Below are 18,238 nucleotides of genomic sequence, written 5' to 3'. Positions count from 1 at the left end.
AAGAGGACTAGTTATAGCCTCCAACTCCCGCCACTGTAAGCCCCGGCCACCAAACTCCCCGCCAAACTGACGTCACACCCTCTGATTGGCTCCCGCCGCGGCGTCCGGGCGCCGCCGAGTCACTTCCCCCGCCGAATCCCCGCCTCCTTTTCTCTCAGCCGCGGGAACCTAGAGTTCAAGAGCTCCCTGAGCGCCTGCGCGGGGGGCCGCAGAGGCGCTGGCGAACGGCGGGGTGGCCAGTGCGCATGCGTAACACGGCTTGACAGAGCGCGGAGGAAAAATCCGCGAGAAGGTGGTGGAAGAAGATGGCGGTGCTAGGGCCGAGTTTACAATCTTTTTGAATAGACTAGTCCAGTAACTGTTCGGGTCATGGCGTCAAACTCAACTAAGTCTTTCCTGGCAGATGCAGGCTATGGAGAACAGGAGCTGGATGCTAACTCTGCCCTTATGGAATTAGACAAAGGTATTCAAAAGAGCGGGCTGAGCGAGTGAGATGGTGTGGGGAGAAGTGGCGCCACCAGGCGGTGGTAGCCTCGGGAGAGACGGAGGAAGGCGCATGCGCCTAGCGTCCTCGGGCGGGGGGCGGGCATCTGTGCTTTTGGTGAATCCATGTCTTTTACCGCTTTGGGAGATTGCAGGAAAATTGCAGCGTTGCTAGATTGGCACCGCACCAGCTGAACAAGTAACGAGCTCCACTCGTGTCTGTTTTGACCACTTGGGGGCACAGTCTCCCGATTTTCCGAGCAGTTTTTTAAAATTCTAAATTGAAATTGTGAAATTATGTTTCAGACTGTTCAGTTGAGACCAGATTTTCACCAAGAGGGCTAAATAATAATCTTGCGCTGACTTTATAGCGATATATTTGATTTCTATAACTGTTACTTGCGGGTTACTAGGCAAGTTAAATAGAGCCAAGACCATCCGAAAATCATAGCCTCTGCTAATTTTCTGCAGATTCCACCGGTTCTGTTTCCTTACGGGGCGGAGGAGGGTGGTAAAGGGTGTGGAGGGATGAGGGACAGTTTGCAGAAAAAGGAGCTTAGGAGATAGAATGAGTTGAATTCAAATTTCACTAATTTTATAATCGTGGATGTCACCCAATTTCACCCAGCCTCGGTTTTTTTGTCTGCAAAATGGGTTCAATACCATTGAGCTGGCAAGACTGTTGTAAATAGTGATAAATGGTATGTAAAAGAAGTCTTTAGTAAATGCTAAAGAGATATGCCTTCTTTCTAGATATGGATATGAGAGGCAAGGGCAGATATTCAGTAAAGAACTCAAGTGTTAAAAGCTTTGCTTCAGTGTACTTCAAGAGTTTTCATTTAATGGGGAAAACATTTTGTCACCTGATATATAATTAATTTTTGATTAACTATAGTTAATGTGTAATATATTGAGATCCGAATTAAAGATAATAAGAGTCTAATTTAAGTCCACTTTGAGCCATTTCCCAGACTTTTGGCTTGGATGCTCTATTAACTTTGTTAGGACTTTTTTTTTGCTTTTGTTTCTTTTTTTAATCTGTAAACATTTCTAGTGAGTTGATCTAGATAAGAGTTTCTCACACTTTTTTTTAAAAGCCTTTAAATCCTTTTGTTCAAAATAAAAATATTACAGTACTCCAATGTGATATTTCTTTGATTGAGTCACAATCTTTAGCGCATCCCCATTAGCTAAGTATGTGAGATTTGCTTTCTCTTACCAAAACTTTTTCCCTCTGAAATATAAAATTGTAACATTACATGTGTGTTTTAAACACTATGTAACCTTTTCCTCCTCATTCTGATAATTCCTTGTTTATTCTCCAGTGACAGTTTCAGGTCCGGAAGTCTAATATTCTTACCAATTCTGTATTTTCTACCACTCTGGCCTTGGTGGGCTTATCCCCTAATGATGGGACAGTGGTTGTGGAACAGATAAGGATGGGCCTCTGAAGAATGAGAAATACAGAATTGTTTAACTCCTAAAAATTTGCAATTGTGTTAAGAAAAAAAATAACACTTTTTCTTTAAGTAAACCGATGCCTGTTGAGTATTTAACTGTAAACCGAGTATCAGTCCTAGATACTAAGTCATTGTGTTCACCCCTCCCAGCATTGAGCTAGGTGAGTATTTCATAGATGAGTCTCAGGCCCAGAAAGATAATTTGAACAAGACAAGAACAAAATTTGTTCTTTTTTTTACCTCACCATGCTGTACCTTTTACAGTCGTTGAGAAATTAGGTAATGGAAATAACCAGTTCATTAGAATATAATTTAGAGTTTTTAATATTGAATCATTTCATCCTTTACCTGTTCAAGTATTTCTGTTTTGCGAGCCAAAGGTCACAATGTCAGAAGGCTACAAGTTCCCCTGCTAAAGAGAGAGGTCTCTGCAGCCAGGTTTGTACCAGGTGATCAGTTACATGCAATAATTGATTGATTCAGAAGTAGACATGACCTACACTGAGCCAATCAAATTCTTTCTCTTGAGACTTTGTACTACCAGACCAAACTTAGTCTAACAGTGTTGAGAATGGACCTGTGAGATCATGTAGAATTGAGGCTAAAGTCAGACTTTATAACAATTCAAAGCTACATTAAAACCAGCATTAGGAAGGACTGATTCTCAAAGTCTGTTTGGTGATCCCTTGATAGGCCATAAACTGATCCAAAAATCCAAGGCCCTTCTTCAGTTCTTACTGAAATCCATAGACTCGTTTTTATATATTGCTAAGAGCTACTGGCTTGTAACTTACAAAGCAAGTTATTAAATATTGCTAAAAGTTGATATTTATAAAATAAAATTAATTTGTTTATGATTCTAAATCAGTATTCTTTATGCATATTGTACAATATTGCTTACATCCCATCATGTATATTTACAGACAGGTTCTGAAATTTGGAATAAGGATGCTTTATTAATGCATCACCAGTTGAATTAACTATCATTTCAGTTGTTTCTATTCTTGCTTTTTAGATGGAATTTATTGAGACTGTGCCATTATCAGTTTATTAAGCTGTGGATTGTTAGGATGCCTTATAATGTGTGATGCATACTTGTGTTCATTTTCTGACTAATCAGCCAGGGTTAGCTTCTGTTGCTTGCAGCTCAGAACTCTGATACATGCCTGGAAATGTGCGCTATTTTGAAAACTTGATTAAGGTACATCACAAACCCCAAGTTTACCATAATTTATGTTGTTCCTCCTCACTTTCCTGGAACTTGTCATCTTTCAGAATTATGCTAAAATCACTAATTCAGATATTCCATTCTTTAGTCTTAACCTTTTTCCAAAAGCTGCTTGCTAGATGTGCATTTTAGCATAATGGTTAGGACCATAGGCTCTGGAGCCAGATTGCCAGGATTTGAATCCCATTTCTGCCATTTATTAGCTGTTATTTCTCAGGCAGGTTGTTTAACTGTTCTTTGCCTATCTTTATCTTTAAAACGGGGATAATAGTATCTAACTTCTATGATTATAAAGTGAGGTTTAATACATGCGAAGTGCTTAGTAGAGAGTCTGGCGCAGTATAAGGACTTAATATGCATCATCAGTATCATCATTATGATTAACGCTATTTTGGCCATTCTTTATTTTCATTCAGACCTCAGTATATTTATCTCACCACTTTCTTTCACCTAGCAGTCTTTTTTGTTTTTACTGCTTTATAACTGCTTTGACTTCACGGTTCTTCATTTCATTAACTTTATTTACTTTCTTACCAGTACTTTAAATTCTCATCCAAGGTTCTAGTCTAGTTATGTGTGCCCAAAGGCAGCCAAAAATTGCTGGAGAAAGTCATAAACAGTATGTAACTATTATCAGAAATTATATCAAACTCAAATTGGCCTTTAACAGAGACCTGTAGTACTACAGTATGTTTTTGGTCAAGATTCTCCCACCTTCAGTGACATTTCAGATCGTTAATGTTTTCAAAACCAGAAATCCTGAGTTTTATGTGAAATCTCATTTTTAACATTGACAATGAATTCAAAATCTTGAAAAACCTGACTGTCAGATAAAGTTATTCTGAGGACCAGATTCAGCAGCCTACTAGTTTTCTAACTCCAGTATAATTCATAGAGGCAGAGCAGTCAAATAAGATCCAAGTGGCAGAGGATAGCTCGAGGATCTAAGCGCCCACCTTGTCAGTATAGCTAAACAGAAGCTTGAGCCCCTGCCCCAGAGCTTTGGTGGGTTTGGAGTGGAACCCTAGCATGGGTATTTTTGAAAAGTTTCACAAATGTTTGATGCAGAACCAGAGCTGAAAACCAGTACCCTAGAAAAATTTTCCGCACATTTTAAGTGCTAAATAAGTTTAGAAAAATGAGTTTTATTGCTGCAGAATGAATTTTGAATGTATAAGCAATTTGTAGACAACCTATTTCAGTTCTCCCTAGTCGGTATGTATGTTGCAACCGAAGTAAGCACTGTTTAACTCCAGGCACTGAAAAGGAAGAGAACTCTGTTTGGTGGGAATATAAAAAGTCAAATGTGGAAACATCCCCTGCCTTATTCTTACAGTGGCATTCTTAGGATCATTGGTCTTATGATCAGGGCATTCTTCCTCAGGTTGGTTGTAGCTAGCAATAGAAATAAAGCGAATAACCTCTCTCAGACCAAGATCAGCTTGTGCCTTTTTTTAGATGCTTGGCTTATCATGGAGTTGAAATTGGCCTACAGCAAGCAAGATGGGTACCATCTTGCCCCAGCCTAGGATTATTGCTAAATAATAGTCTTTAATGCACTTTTCTCTTCTTTTGCACCCTAGTTTCTGTCCCTCAGAGCCAACTTAGCTTCTTATTTTCTCTCTCCTAGAGCTCTTACATCAGAAAATAAGCAAGAAATTTACTATTTAGCTTCTTTACTCTGTTGGCACTCTTACAGGATTTGGCAACAGTAGAGAAATCAAAACATTTCTCTGGCCAGATTCAAAATTATCTTTGGTACGTTTTAAATCAGCAAGTTTAAACAAATTAATGTGGTCTGTGATTCTGTTTTTCAAGGAAAGGTAAAACTGATCTTATTCTGTTGGGTAACATGGACTGCTTCCTCCTTTGCCTTTTGCATCCCAACTAAGGGTTAAGTCATTACAAACATAACTTTAATATTGTATCCACACATGTGTAAGCTGTTCCCCTTTTCATGTTTTCACAGGTCTGAGATCTGGCAAACTTGGTGAACAGTGTGAAGCAGTTGTTCGCTTTCCCAGGCTCTTTCAGAAGTATCCATTCCCTATTCTCATCAATTCTGCATTCCTAAAGTTAGCTGATGTTTTCAGAGTTGGGTAAGTTTTTTAAAGCCTCAGTGCTCTAAAGCACTTTGTTCATATCTTTGTTTTGTATTGTGGTCTTTATTCTTTTTTGCCTTTTAGGATTTCTACATGGTTGGTTACCACTTTAGTGGATACCCATGGTAGCGTGTGATACTTTTTGGTGGACGATTTAATGACATTCTAAGCAAAAATGAAGAGTATAAATCAGTACTTATTTCTTTGGATAACAGGATAAATCAAATTAAGACAACTTTCATATATTACTATGTATTTTGGAAATAATTTGTGGCTTTGTGCTGATCATTTTGAGAAGTTTCCGATTTAATAGTTTATTTTATAACATAAGATTATGTTACTGCAAAGTGCCTGAAATATGTAAGCACTGAATAAAATACCCATTTCTTTTTTTCTCCCTACCGATCCCTCTCCGTCTTTCTACCATTATTCTTTATGCATTCAAGTGCTTATACACCCACCAAATCAGACATGAAGGAAAAGATGTAGAATTAGCTCGAGAGAGGAGGAAGACCGTTTGACCTCCTGGCCTTGGTTATATTATGATGAGAATTAGTTCCAGGGCTTCTTGAGTCACTACCATTTTGGTGTCTTGCAGCAGGACTGGAAGCATTGCTAACAGTTTATGCTCAGTACTTAACTCGAAGTGCTGTAGAGTTTAACTCTTAGTAAGAGACAGATAATAATAAGATTGAATTGTAGCCTGTTGCTACAATTTAATGTTATTAATGTCGCTTTGATTCCTAATTAAATATTACTTTCCTAAAGTGGTCTAATTAATTTTATCTCTGTTTTTTTTTTTTGTAGAAACAATTTCCTGAGGCTCTGTGTTCTTAAAGTTACTCAACAAAGTGAGAAGCATTTGGAGAAAATTCTAAATGTGGATGAATTTGTGAAGAGAATTTTCTCTGTGATTCATAGTAATGATCCTGTAGCAAGAGCCATCACACTCCGGTATACTGCATTGCTATAATGAATTCACCACAAGATTGTTTGAGTTTTAATTATGTAACCAAAAAAGGCAGTATATCTACCTTTTTCATTTTGAATATTAAGAATTTATTTTTGCTTTCTAACTATGACTGATTGCAAAAATATGGTAACCATCCCAACCTGTAAATGCTTCTCAGTCATCATCTATGATAGTATTTTGGTTGTAAATTGTTGCCTAACTTGTGTTTGAAAATTCCTTTCTGTAGTTAGGTGTTCTGATCAAATAGATCTGAATGTTACTTAGCCTTAGCTCATTTTGAACTTTCTGACCTTGTTCTTATTGTTTCATGTTAGTTTTCTCTACTCATCCTTAGTTATGTACTCATTTTTGTATGCAATAATTTATAGTTTAACTCCTTGGAGAATGCCAGATATAACCACTGTAATTCTTCAGCCTTTTCTTTCTTGGCATTTAAAAACTTTTTTTTTGTTGTTAGAATTTCATTTCGTAAGCCTTAGATGTAACTTGAACCAAGTTCTCTTTTTAGCTCTGCTATCTGTGGAATCTGTATAATTTGGGGATTTTTGAAATGCATCTTCCTAAATTGTAGAGCTCGTTTCTGACTTGCCCTTCACAGACAATGCTCTTTTTAACCATGAAGTCTGGGATGTCACTTCTTCACTAAGTTTCCCTATTTTCACATCAGGAACTGCTTCTTCCCTCTTGTTCAGAATTAAGTGTTTTGTCATTCATACTTTAAAGATGTTTATTTTTTACCCATTACTTATAAATTAAAATAACAAATGGAAGGACAAACTGGGAGATATTCATTGCATTTGAAATGTAGTGCTATGAATTATTTATAATATTACCAGAAATATTTTCAGAAAGTAGTGACCAATGGGATTATGCTTTTTTGCTTTTATATTACAAAGTAACAAACCGTTGATCAAGATATGTCCATATTAGCCTAGTTTAATACTGTATAAAATATTAGATTAATATTCATTTGTTATTTTGAAAAATATCTAGGTAATTTCAGAAATTTCTAATTGAAATTAAATTATATGTTTAGTTAGTCCATTTTAATATTTTCTTTATAAGAACTCTACTACTTGTATCCATTCGATTATTTCTATAAGATAATTAGGAGGTGATATGTCAAGTTGGAAGGTTACTTATGACATTGACTTTGAGGAAGGTTGTCGTTGTAGGAACCTTGATTTGTTTATTGAAATGTTTTACAGCCTTCTAAAATCCATGTCTTTCTGCTGAAAAGATTTTTTAAGGTTTACTTTCTGTAGTTTAAATTACAAACAATAGGTCTTTTTTCTTTTTCCAAATTAATATCTTATTATGAAGTAGACTGTGTTTTTTCAAATTCTGCCTTTCTCATCCTTGCAGCTTCTGATATTAGTCCCAGGGGACATCCTCTGCATCTGTTCTTTTGATGTTGAGGATAGATTTGAAAATCATGGTATCAGTATTTACTGATGTGGAAAAAAGGACTGTGATGTCTGTCTTTTTTTACTTTGTGAATCTACTAATACCAAAAATGCTAGACTCTTAAGGCTTTGCTAAAATGGACATTTTTATGCAACATTGGAAAACTGATATTTTGATGTTTTAATAATTCAAAAGTTTCTTTTCTGGGCTCTGATTGGTACCTAGGATATACGTGAAGATGATTTTTTAAAATTTTGCTTGTGATAGATAATCCATGTTAATTTTTCTGACATATCCAAGTATGGGTTTCTCTGTTTCTGTAGCATGTTGGGAAGTCTGGCATCAATAATTCCTGAAAGGAAGAATGCTCACCATAGTATTCGTCAGAGTCTGGATTCACATGATAACGTAGAAGTTGAAGCTGCTGTTTTTGCTGCTGCAAACTTCTCTGCACAGTCAAAGTAAGTATAGGCCTTTCAGTCCTTTGACTTCCCAAGAATAGGTTTTGAAGGACTAAGTCAGCAATATATAAACACTAAGTGATACAGAAAAGGATAAATGGCAAGACGTGTTTTTTTGAGAGGTTTTACATCATATTGGCGGAGCAAAACTTAAATACATAGAATAGTTAAGTACAAATGTTGGCATTAACTGTAAATAAAATAAGAGTTTCCAGAAGGATAGGATCAGCATAGATTAGAGTAGTTGGGGAAGGCTTCCTTGGGGAGCAGAAGCTTTGTTTGCTGAAGAACTTTCCCCAAACTACACAGCCCTAATACTAAATTGCTGCTTTCTTATGTCTTCTCAGGGTAAGCTGTTTGGCATTAGAACTGTGCACAGTTTGACAGTAACCTGAGTTGAAACGAACTTGACTACACTTATCTTACAGAACTTTTTTTTTTAATGAAATGTCGACTATGGTTTTATTATTGTGTTTGATTTGGTTGTTTACCCTCTGCAAAAAATATATTATCCCCTTCAGTGACTGATATCAAAAGTAGCATTGCTTTCTGGAAGACAATTTGGTAGTACGTATTTTGCCTTAAGCATCCTTTTGACCTAGAAAATCCACTTAAAACTAATCCTAAGGAATCAGCAATGTGTATTGGTACTTATTGACAAGGATGCTAGTTGTAGTGTTATATTAAAAGAAAGTAGTAGCAACCTAAATTCTAACCAATGTACTTAGATAAATTGATCATAGAATGGCATAGTATATTAGCTCTTAACAAATATATTTTAGAAACATATTTGGAAACAGGTTATATACTAACTTCCATGATATTACAGATTTCTTTAAAAAAAAAGTATATATGGAATAGAAAAAGTGCTAGAAGGATGTATATCAAAAGATTATCTCTTCTTCTTTTTTTTTTTTTTTTTAAATAAATTTCTCTGTATCCTACCATGAGCAAGTATTGGTTTTATTATCATGTGGATAATAAATGTTATTTTTTTAAGATAAAAAATAGCATTTCCATTAAGAGCCTCTACTAAATTTGGATAAGACTTGAAATAGTCAACTTTCTCCAGCTTTTAATTACGTGCATATTCTTCTCTTCAGCTGCTCTTATTAAACCTTCAGAATTTTAGGATTACTCATTGGAAAGGGAGAGTAGAGAATAGAAAGCATATAATTTTTAATTTACTGCTAAAAATGAGTAGATATGGCAGTAATTGAGAAATATCTGAGTAAATATAGTTCCTGTTTGTGCTTTTGAAATTGGCAATTTTTTTATTATTAAGAGAATCATTGATATCGAGAGAACTTTTAAAAATTTTTATTTGATAGGAGTTATATATAGTCAATAGTTATCATCTGATTGCCACTGTCAAGGTGTCTACTTTATAATTTGTCATGTACTTCCAGTGACTCCAAAAATAATTTTTGAAATTTAGTTTGTAAATGAAAAATTTGTAATTTTGTGATTAGGTGTTACTTATGAGAATCATTTTTACTTCAATTTTTCTCTTCTGTTATCAGAAGCTAATTTGATCAGTTGTGGAATTTCTAATCTGTCTTGGAAAATGATTAAGACTAAGTAACATAGAAACAGCAAGAGTCTGCATTTTTAGAATTGATGACCAATAAAGATTTAGATTAATAGTATATGTAGAAACAGTTTTTAACATACTGGGCTTTAATATGATATACTTGTAATTTGTGATAGTAAAAAAACTAAATTAGTGCAATAGAAAGCCTGAAGGACCTAAATGTATCCGAGTGTGAAATTAATGAAATATATCTTTTTGAGATTAGAATTTACCTCCTCCTCCAGAGAAAGATGACCTGGCCCGAGATCAGATATCTCAGCCACTACTTACTGATGGATTTTTGTCTTAACATCTCTATCAATTTTAGATCTTAATAATCAAAGTAACTGACTAAATAAGACCTTGAGAATTTAATTCCATTCTCCCCTTGTCTACTACCATAACCACATGTAACTTGTTCTAAAAAAAGTTTAAGATTTTACATTTTTAAAGAGCTAGTCCCTGGGTCACACAGCAAGAATTGTATGCAAGCCCAAATACCTCAAAGGCCAGGCAAGCGTTGTCAATGAGAGAGGTGTCCTCTAGCGGCGACAGTGGTGAACTGGGCTGAGAAAATGAGTCTTACAGTTTCTTTTTCAAGCCAACAATTCACTATTAAGTATACAAAAAATACTTTGCGAATAAACTTTACTTTGGAATAAATATTGTTAAATCCTAAAACCAAAGCAATTTTAGATAAGATTTTAGACAAATCTTTCAATGTTTTATTGCAAAGCACAACAAGGGAAACTTCAGGGTTTCAGAATAATGCTGTATTGTATGATAAAGAGGTTACAGAGGTTATACTAGATGTAGTCAAAGAGTAAGAGCACATTAGGAGAACTGAGAAAGTGAGTAAATATCAAAACACATAATTCTGCACTAAACCTCTGCTACCTTAGATAATTCTAGAAAACAAAAGAATACACAATCATATATCCATTAATTGTCAAGAGATGACGCCATCATATCATTAGCCTCTAGAAAACACTATTCACTTGTGAGAGAATGAAATTGGCAAATAATTTCTTAATGGCAAGAAATATTTAAACATCCATGCGAAGAGGAAGATACGTATCATTTATCATGGCTAAATGAGCCAAGTTTAATCATATTATCTCTATTATATTTCCTTGTGTATTTTATCCCAAATGTTCATGTTATTAATACTTTTACACCATCCAGTGATATTTTTCTTGCAGTAGAATCAAAAGTAGCACCTTGGAAAATACTTTACATGTATATTATGTTTAAAAAATGGTTAACATAGTAAGATTCTATCCCCGTTTTCTGTAGTATTTCTGTTACTTCATGCTTACTCTGTTTTGCTGAAATTCAGAATATTAGAAATAGATTTTATTGCTTACATAATCAGCTTGTGTGTTAAAAGCTTTTCTTAAAGTATGTTCTAAAACATCATAGACTGGGATAGTGACCTTGAATCTTTCAGTGTCACTCAGTAATGCAAATTGCAATAGCACTTATAAAGCACAGCATCTTTCCTTGAATAACAAGTGAGAACAGTGTTGGCAAAAGCCCCTTTCCTGGTTGAAGTTTTGGTTTCAGTTGCATTTCTTAACACATTTCCAGCACCTGACCTTTGCAATATTGGTCACAATTTGGGTATGTATTGTCATTTCTCCTGTACCGATTGTGTTGTGTTTCTTTTGAGTCTTCAGAAAACTTAAGCAGATTTAAATTTTTGGTTTTAAAGTTTTTGCTATTCTCTCTTTCCAAAGGGATTTTGCTGTAGGAATCTGTAACAAAATCAGTGAAATGATTCAAGGTATGTATGCTTCATTTAGTATTTTGAAGTGACTTATGGGATTTATACTAGTAATAGTAGCTGCTAATATTTATTAAGTACTTACCATGTGCTAGTCACCATTCATTTATTCATTCAGATAATGTATATTAATCATTTTCTAAATGCCAGCACTGTTCTAAGTGCTTAGGATACAGTAGTGAATGAAACGAAGTCCTTGCCCTCATGTAATCTACATTCTAGTGGTGGAAGGAGGAGGGGGTGGCAGTAGACAAATAAAAATATGACATATCAGGTGCTATGGAGAAAAATTTAAGTAAGAAGAATAGCTTAGTCCCTAGAGTGAATTGCAGGGTGGAAGGGGGGACTTCTCTATTTTATATATGTTGATCAAGGAAGGCCTCTGATGAAATGATATTTGAATGAGAAATGCAGATATTTAGGGGAAGAATATCCTCATCTAGGGGAGAGCAGTGCCTATAGGAGCTTTGGGGCTCTCTTGTCACTCTGCTAATGTCCCTCCAGTGTCTTCCAGTTTCAGTTAAAATCTAAATTCCTTATTGTAGCCTACAAAGGTGAACTTTTCTAATATCATCTTTCATACTGTGCCTCGTATATATTAACCCATTTAAAAGGGGGCTCAGGGGCTACATCATTGGGCAACTCTAGAGAACACCACATCCTTTGTATGTTTTTAAATGGCACTCTTTTGAAGTGTGCAACTTAGCAGACTTGGATAGGTAATACTATTATGTCTGTTTTACAGAAAAGTGAATAAAATCACTTAATTGAATACGTGAGATAGTGGCTGAGTTTTGTCCTGTTCTCCTTTATCCCTTTGTCTTTTTTTCCTCCACCATCAGAAAAAGGCTTTCCTGCAGAAAGGGCTATCATTAGAAGGAAGCAGCACTCATTCATTTGTCACACTTGAATTAAGATCATCTAAGGAGTGTTTAATGAAGGAACCATTTACAAACATAAGTGCAGGGTAAACTATAGGGGATAATGTCCTGCATCTCTTTAGAGTACAAGGGAGGGAGTGGTCACCAGAAACTTGGAGTCACGCCACTTTGGAAAACTGACCTTCGGTGAACATGATGTAACCTTGCACAGCAGGAAACAGGAAATAAATACTCTGACCTCCTTCTTTTCCCTCCCATCTCCTGGGGCTCTCTAATTTGGCCAAACCTAAATAGAGGCCAAGTAACAAGAGTGTTTGTTGATATAGGCTGCCGTTGAGTGTTGAAATGCTGTCATGTATTCATTCACACTAACAGTTAGTTTACAATGGGAAAACCATTGCTCCGCAGAGTATAAATTAGCTTTTGTCATAAACGCAGTACATTATGAATGACAGTTTTTCGTTGCCTATCACCACAAAGCCATGCTGTAGAAGGAAAGGTTTTTTGTTTAGTCCTTATGTTGACAGGAAAAGATACATTGGAGTTCCAGCTGCGTATGCAGTTCAGAGTGGCATTGCTACTCAAGGTTCAGAGAACTTCAAAACCATTCATGCAGTCTTTTTACTTCTTGATCTCCACTTAATGTTGAAGGAAAACATTAAAATTGTAAATATAATCGTAGCCATTGAGTATGTGTATACACACACACACCTTTTTAGTACTCTATGAGAAGAAATAAGCAGCAAAATGACTTTGCTTTCTAGTGTATCTTTTAAAGACATTTTCTACTATTGGATGTAGTTTTATAGTACCAAAAAATTAATGATATTAAGATAAATACTTCTGGGAAAAAATTATTGAACTGATTGATTAGCTCTCATGTAACTATCTTTAATGTTATAAACGTAATATTTGTGTACTATCTGTTTTAAAATGGTTATTATACTAATTAAATCAGACCTTTAAAATGTGAAATATTATCAAGGATGATGATCAAAAGTCTTAAGAACTCTTTTTGTGCCTAGGCTTAGCCACACCAGTAGACTTGAAGCTAAAGTTGATCCCAATCCTACAGCACATGCACCACGATGCGATCCTGGCTTCCAGCGCTCGTCAGCTGTTACAACAGCTAGTCACGTCCTATCCTTCTACCAAAATGGTGATTGTTTCTTTGCACACTTTTACTCTGCTTGCAGCTTCATCTTTGGTGGATACACCTAAGCAGGTAATTACAATTTTCTTTAAACTTCCTTTTCTTCACTAAACTTGCTTATTAAGTATAAGATAAAAAATTAGTAACCCACAAGTTTTGATATTAAGATCCCTTTCTCTGACAAAGATCTGTTTCAAGTTCTTTTGCTTGCTTTTTTCTTCCCTATATTCACAGTATTGATTATTGGGACCCCTTGAGAAGATGAGGTGGAGAGGGGGGAAAATGGCATAGCATGCAGTTGGTAGTAAAGAAAAGAACTGAATATTAAAATCCAGGGCCTGTGCTTGTTAAAGAACAAGTTAGGCCTAAACATGGGCTTATGGCTGATAAATGACAGGGCTGTGATTTGAAGCAGACCCTGTCTCAAATCTAAAGTTTCTCTAAACTACACTGTATCCCTGATGATAATTTCAGTGACAATATTGTTCATGGAATGATTTATTTCCTTTATAGATTCAGCTTCTCTTACAGTATTTGAAGACTGACCCCAGGAAAGCAGTAAAGAGACTTGCTATTCAAGATCTGAAATTACTTGCCAATAAAACACCGCATACTTGGACTAGGGAAAACATTCAGGTTTGTAGAACTTTGAACAGTAGTAATTTATATAGAAAAATAATACTATAATAACTTTTGCTTTACATTTTGGTATCATCTTTGTCATCTTCTAGGTGTTTGAATATGAAAAATTTCTAAGGGCATTGTTGATATTTGTTATAGTTATTTTATAAGTAATAGAGTAAATACATAAAACTATCAGTTAGCGTTTAAGTTTGTTTTAGTGAATTAGACTTGCTTCTCAATTCCTTGTTAATTTTCCTGTAAGCAGCACTAAAGCTAATTGAGAAGCCCAATTAAATTGTTTATTTTATTCCCGTCTCCTTTAGTCAATTTAGGGAAACAGTTTGGTGCCGCTATGATTTATTAGGAGGAAGGTGCTGGATGGGTAAGTCGGCAAAGTATATTTTTCCTTTTCACAGAGAGCAAGAGACATTCTTAGTTTTTCTTTTGTAAATATAAGAGCAGATCTCAATCTTTAGGCTTTTAATGTAATATCTTTTATAGCATTTCTTAGGGTAAATTAATGTTTTATATTTACTTTTTCTCAAAATAGACCCCTATTTATTTACCCATTACTGGTAATAGATGCACCATTTTCTAAAAGATGCTTTTTGAAGTGAAATGGAAGATTGTTAGAATTCAGCTTTTATCTTCATAGATTTTATTATCTCTCGGTATCATAGCTACAGCGTAACAAAAACCTTTGAATATCATATTATGAAAACTAAGCTGCTTTGTTTGTTTGCAAATTTTAAACATGTTTGAATATATTACGATTTGTTAGTCACAAATACCCAAAGAGATAGGGCAGTTGTTAGTATTTGCATTTAGTAGATGAGCAAATTAGGGTTCAGAGAGACTTAATATACTTAAGAGAGTTTCTTAAGAGGGTTTAATAATTTAGTTAAGAGAGTTTCTGTCCTCTAGTGCTTTTTTTACTAAACAATACCGTCTTTTCAAGAAGATAATGTGCCCAGTCACTGTAGTAACTATAGGAAACTTGTACATTGCACCAAATCCAGTAGGAGCAGAATATTATGCTCTTTGTTTTGTTCCATCTTGTGAGACAGGTCACACATACAGAGAAGTACGTTAAATGTCTGTGTAATAGTTTAAATAAGTGAAAACTCATGTAGCCACCCTCCAGCTAGAAATAGAGCCTTTTAGGATTATAGAACCCTGTCCCCTTCTCTCACATGGTCCTCCTTCCTCATAACCTTAACACCTACCCAAAGGAAACCACTATTGTGATAATAATTTCTTTGTTCTTTATAGTTTTACCATTTATATATGCCTCTCCCCAAAATAATCGTTTTGCTTGGTTTTGCTTCTTTGGCTCCTTTATACTGATGGGACTCATCCATATGGTTGCATGTTTTTTCCCTTTAATTGCTCTATAGTATTCCATCACATGGATGGACCACCATTTATTTGCTCTTGATGGGTAGTTTCCAACATGAGGCTCTTACAAACAGTGCTGCTATTTGTGTTACAAATGTTCTTCTGTTTGTCTGCTGGAGCACATGTGCAAGAGTTTCTTTAGTGCATATACCTAGATTTGAAATTGCTAACTTAGAGAATATGGGTATCTTCAACTTTACCAGATAATGTCAGACTTTTCCCAAGTGATTGAACCAGTTTACACTCCTAACAGTAGTGTACAAGAGTGCTCATTGATCCAACAGGTAGAATTATAAGACTTTTACATTTTCACCAGTTTGGAAGTTATAATTTTCATTTGTAATTCCTTGATTACTAGAGAATTTGAACATCTTTTTAATATGTTTATTGACCATTTGAATTTCCTCTTTTATGATGTGGCTATTCGAGTCTTTTGACTATTTTTCTGTTGACTTATGCTTATTATATATTCTGGATATTTGTACTTTATTAGTCTTTGGCAATTCTATATTAATTTCAGAAACAGTTGATCGAGTTCCACTTTAAAAAAAGTTGATAATTTGATTGGGATTGCACTGAATAGAAAAATTAATTTGTAAGAAATTGATATCTTTACAATGTTAAGTCTTCTAATGAATGAACGTATTATATCTTCACATTTATTTAGATCCCTTTAATGTATCTTTTTGCCTTACTCTGTTTTGTCTGATAGTAATGTAGCTACTTTAGTTTTCTCCTCCTAGGTGTATTTATTTGGTAGATTGTTTGCCATCTTTTAACTTAACAACCTTTGTGTATCTTTATGTTTCAGATATATTTTATAAACAGCTTAATTGGATTATTTTCAGTCCAGCTAGGCAATCTTTGTTTTTTTAAAACGAATGTTTGGTTCATTTACATATACTATGATTTATTATGTATTAGGGTCTAAATCTCATTTTATTTTGTGCTTTTTATATGTCACTCCTGTTCTTTTCCCTTTTTATTGGCCGCCTTCTGGATTGTTTATCTTACCAGTTATTTTCCTTTGAATAGTTTGAAAGTTTACAGTCTTTTGATATTCTTTTGATATCCTAGAAATTACAACATAGTTATTTTTTTATCAAAATCTAAAATTAATTCTAATCTTAGAACACACTTCAGCTCCATTTACAGTCCTCTAAACATTTATGTGTTTTTGTCATGTATCTTAATTCTGTCTTTTCTTACTATACAGTTGGGTTTTTTTTAATGAATTCTGTGTGCATTTGGACCTTCCACTGTCTTTGCTCTTGCATCTCAGACTTCCTCTCTAGGATACTTTTCCTTCTGCCTTTGGAAACTCCTTTAGTGAGGGTCTGTGTTGGTAAACTTAATATTTGCTTTTCTGAAAATGTCTTCATTTTATTCTCAATCTTAAAAGATACCTTCTCTGGGGATAGAATTCAGCAATCGTGGAAATTTTCAGGCATAATTCTTTTAGTTACTGCCAGCCTTCCTTGCGTTTCTGGATCTCTAGTTAAAAATGTATGTTAGCCCTTCTCCATTAATCCCCCATGTCCCTTGTTTTCTTATATTTCATCTCTTTATCTCTTAGTGCTATATTCTGTTTAATTCCTCCTGATAAATGTAGTTCAGTAATTAACTCCAGCTTATATATAATCTTTTCAGATCTGTCTCTGCTCTCAATTTTTGTTGCTTCTTTATTGTATCCTTTCTCCTCGTTTACTTGATATTTTTTTTACCCAGATCTACATCTGTCCCCACCCCCTCAAGTTAGATAAAGGACAAATACTGTATGATATCACTTATACATGGACTCTGAAAAGGCCAAACTCATAAAAAAGTAAAATAGTGGTTACAAGGAATGGGAGCTGGGAGGCAGAGTACTCTGACTTGAGTTCTAAAAGACTCTGACTTAGCCATATTGAGACTAGATTTTAGGAGCACAAGGGCAGAAGCAGGAAGAACATTTAGGAGGTGATTGTAAATAATCTAGTTAGAAAATACTGTTTACCTGAACCAGAGTTGTAGTAGGGATAGCAGTGAGAAGTAATACTCTGGATGTATTTTAAAGGCAAAGCTGATGGATTTACTAGCAGTTTATGTGTACGTTATAAGAGAAAGAAATGATGACTCTACGGTTTCTAGCTTTAACAAATTTACTTCAATAGGTAAGGCTCTGGGCGGCTTATTTCTTGAAGGGAAGACCAGGAAATTTAGTTCTGAGAATATAAAGTTTATAGTGTCAGACATCCAAGTGGAGATGTCCAGGACGTGAGTCTGAAGTTATAAATATGAGAGTCATCAGTTTATCAGAAATATTATTAGAAGTATTATCAGAAGACTGCTAGGGAAAAACTTTATTCATTTAAAATTTGGAAGAGAGCTCTCCTCATACCCTGGATCACCAGGAAGAACCAGCATGTGGGTCCTAGAGCAAATTAAGCCTAAAGATTGCTGAAGGCAAAAATGGCAAAATCGAAGCTGTCCTTTGGGCACATCACGAGAAGGCAGGCTTCTTTGGGAAAGATAATAATGCTGGGGAAAATAGAAGGCAGCAGGAAGAGAGGAAGACCAAATAGGAGATGGATTGACTCCATTAAAGAAGCCAGGGGCAGGAGTCTATAGAAGCTGAGCAGGGTTATTGAGGACTGGACATTGTGGACATCACTCACTCTTTCATAGGATTGCGAGGAGTTGGATCCAACTCAGTGGCACATAACACAC

General features: G+C 35.2%; 1 protein-coding gene across 3 annotated transcripts in view; it reads left to right on the top strand.

Annotated features, from left to right (window-relative positions):
• Window positions 1–146: 146 nt before the first annotated feature.
• Window positions 147–18,238, top strand: part of INTS7 (integrator complex subunit 7) — a 55,877-nt gene continuing 37,785 nt past the window's right edge. For 2 of the 3 annotated variants that reach the window (XM_006907704.2, XM_015586259.2), the window contains exons 1-7: window positions 147–463; window positions 5,141–5,270; window positions 6,081–6,227; window positions 7,977–8,114; window positions 11,427–11,473; window positions 13,380–13,579; window positions 14,021–14,143. In XM_006907704.2, coding sequence (XP_006907766.1) covers window positions 370–463; window positions 5,141–5,270; window positions 6,081–6,227; window positions 7,977–8,114; window positions 11,427–11,473; window positions 13,380–13,579; window positions 14,021–14,143 — 879 coding nt within the window. In that variant the 5' untranslated portion in view covers window positions 147–369. The remainder of the gene's footprint in view (window positions 464–5,140; window positions 5,271–6,080; window positions 6,228–7,976; window positions 8,115–11,426; window positions 11,474–13,379; window positions 13,580–14,020; window positions 14,144–18,238) is intronic. The other variant, XM_015586260.2, reaches the window with a different exon arrangement.

This window comes from Pteropus alecto, unplaced genomic scaffold (genome assembly GCF_000325575.1).
Source record: "Pteropus alecto unplaced genomic scaffold, ASM32557v1 scaffold101, whole genome shotgun sequence".
NCBI lineage: Eukaryota > Metazoa > Chordata > Mammalia > Chiroptera > Pteropodidae > Pteropus > Pteropus alecto.
Note: the sequence above shows the minus strand (reverse complement) of the source record. Positions and strands in the feature narration are given on the sequence as shown.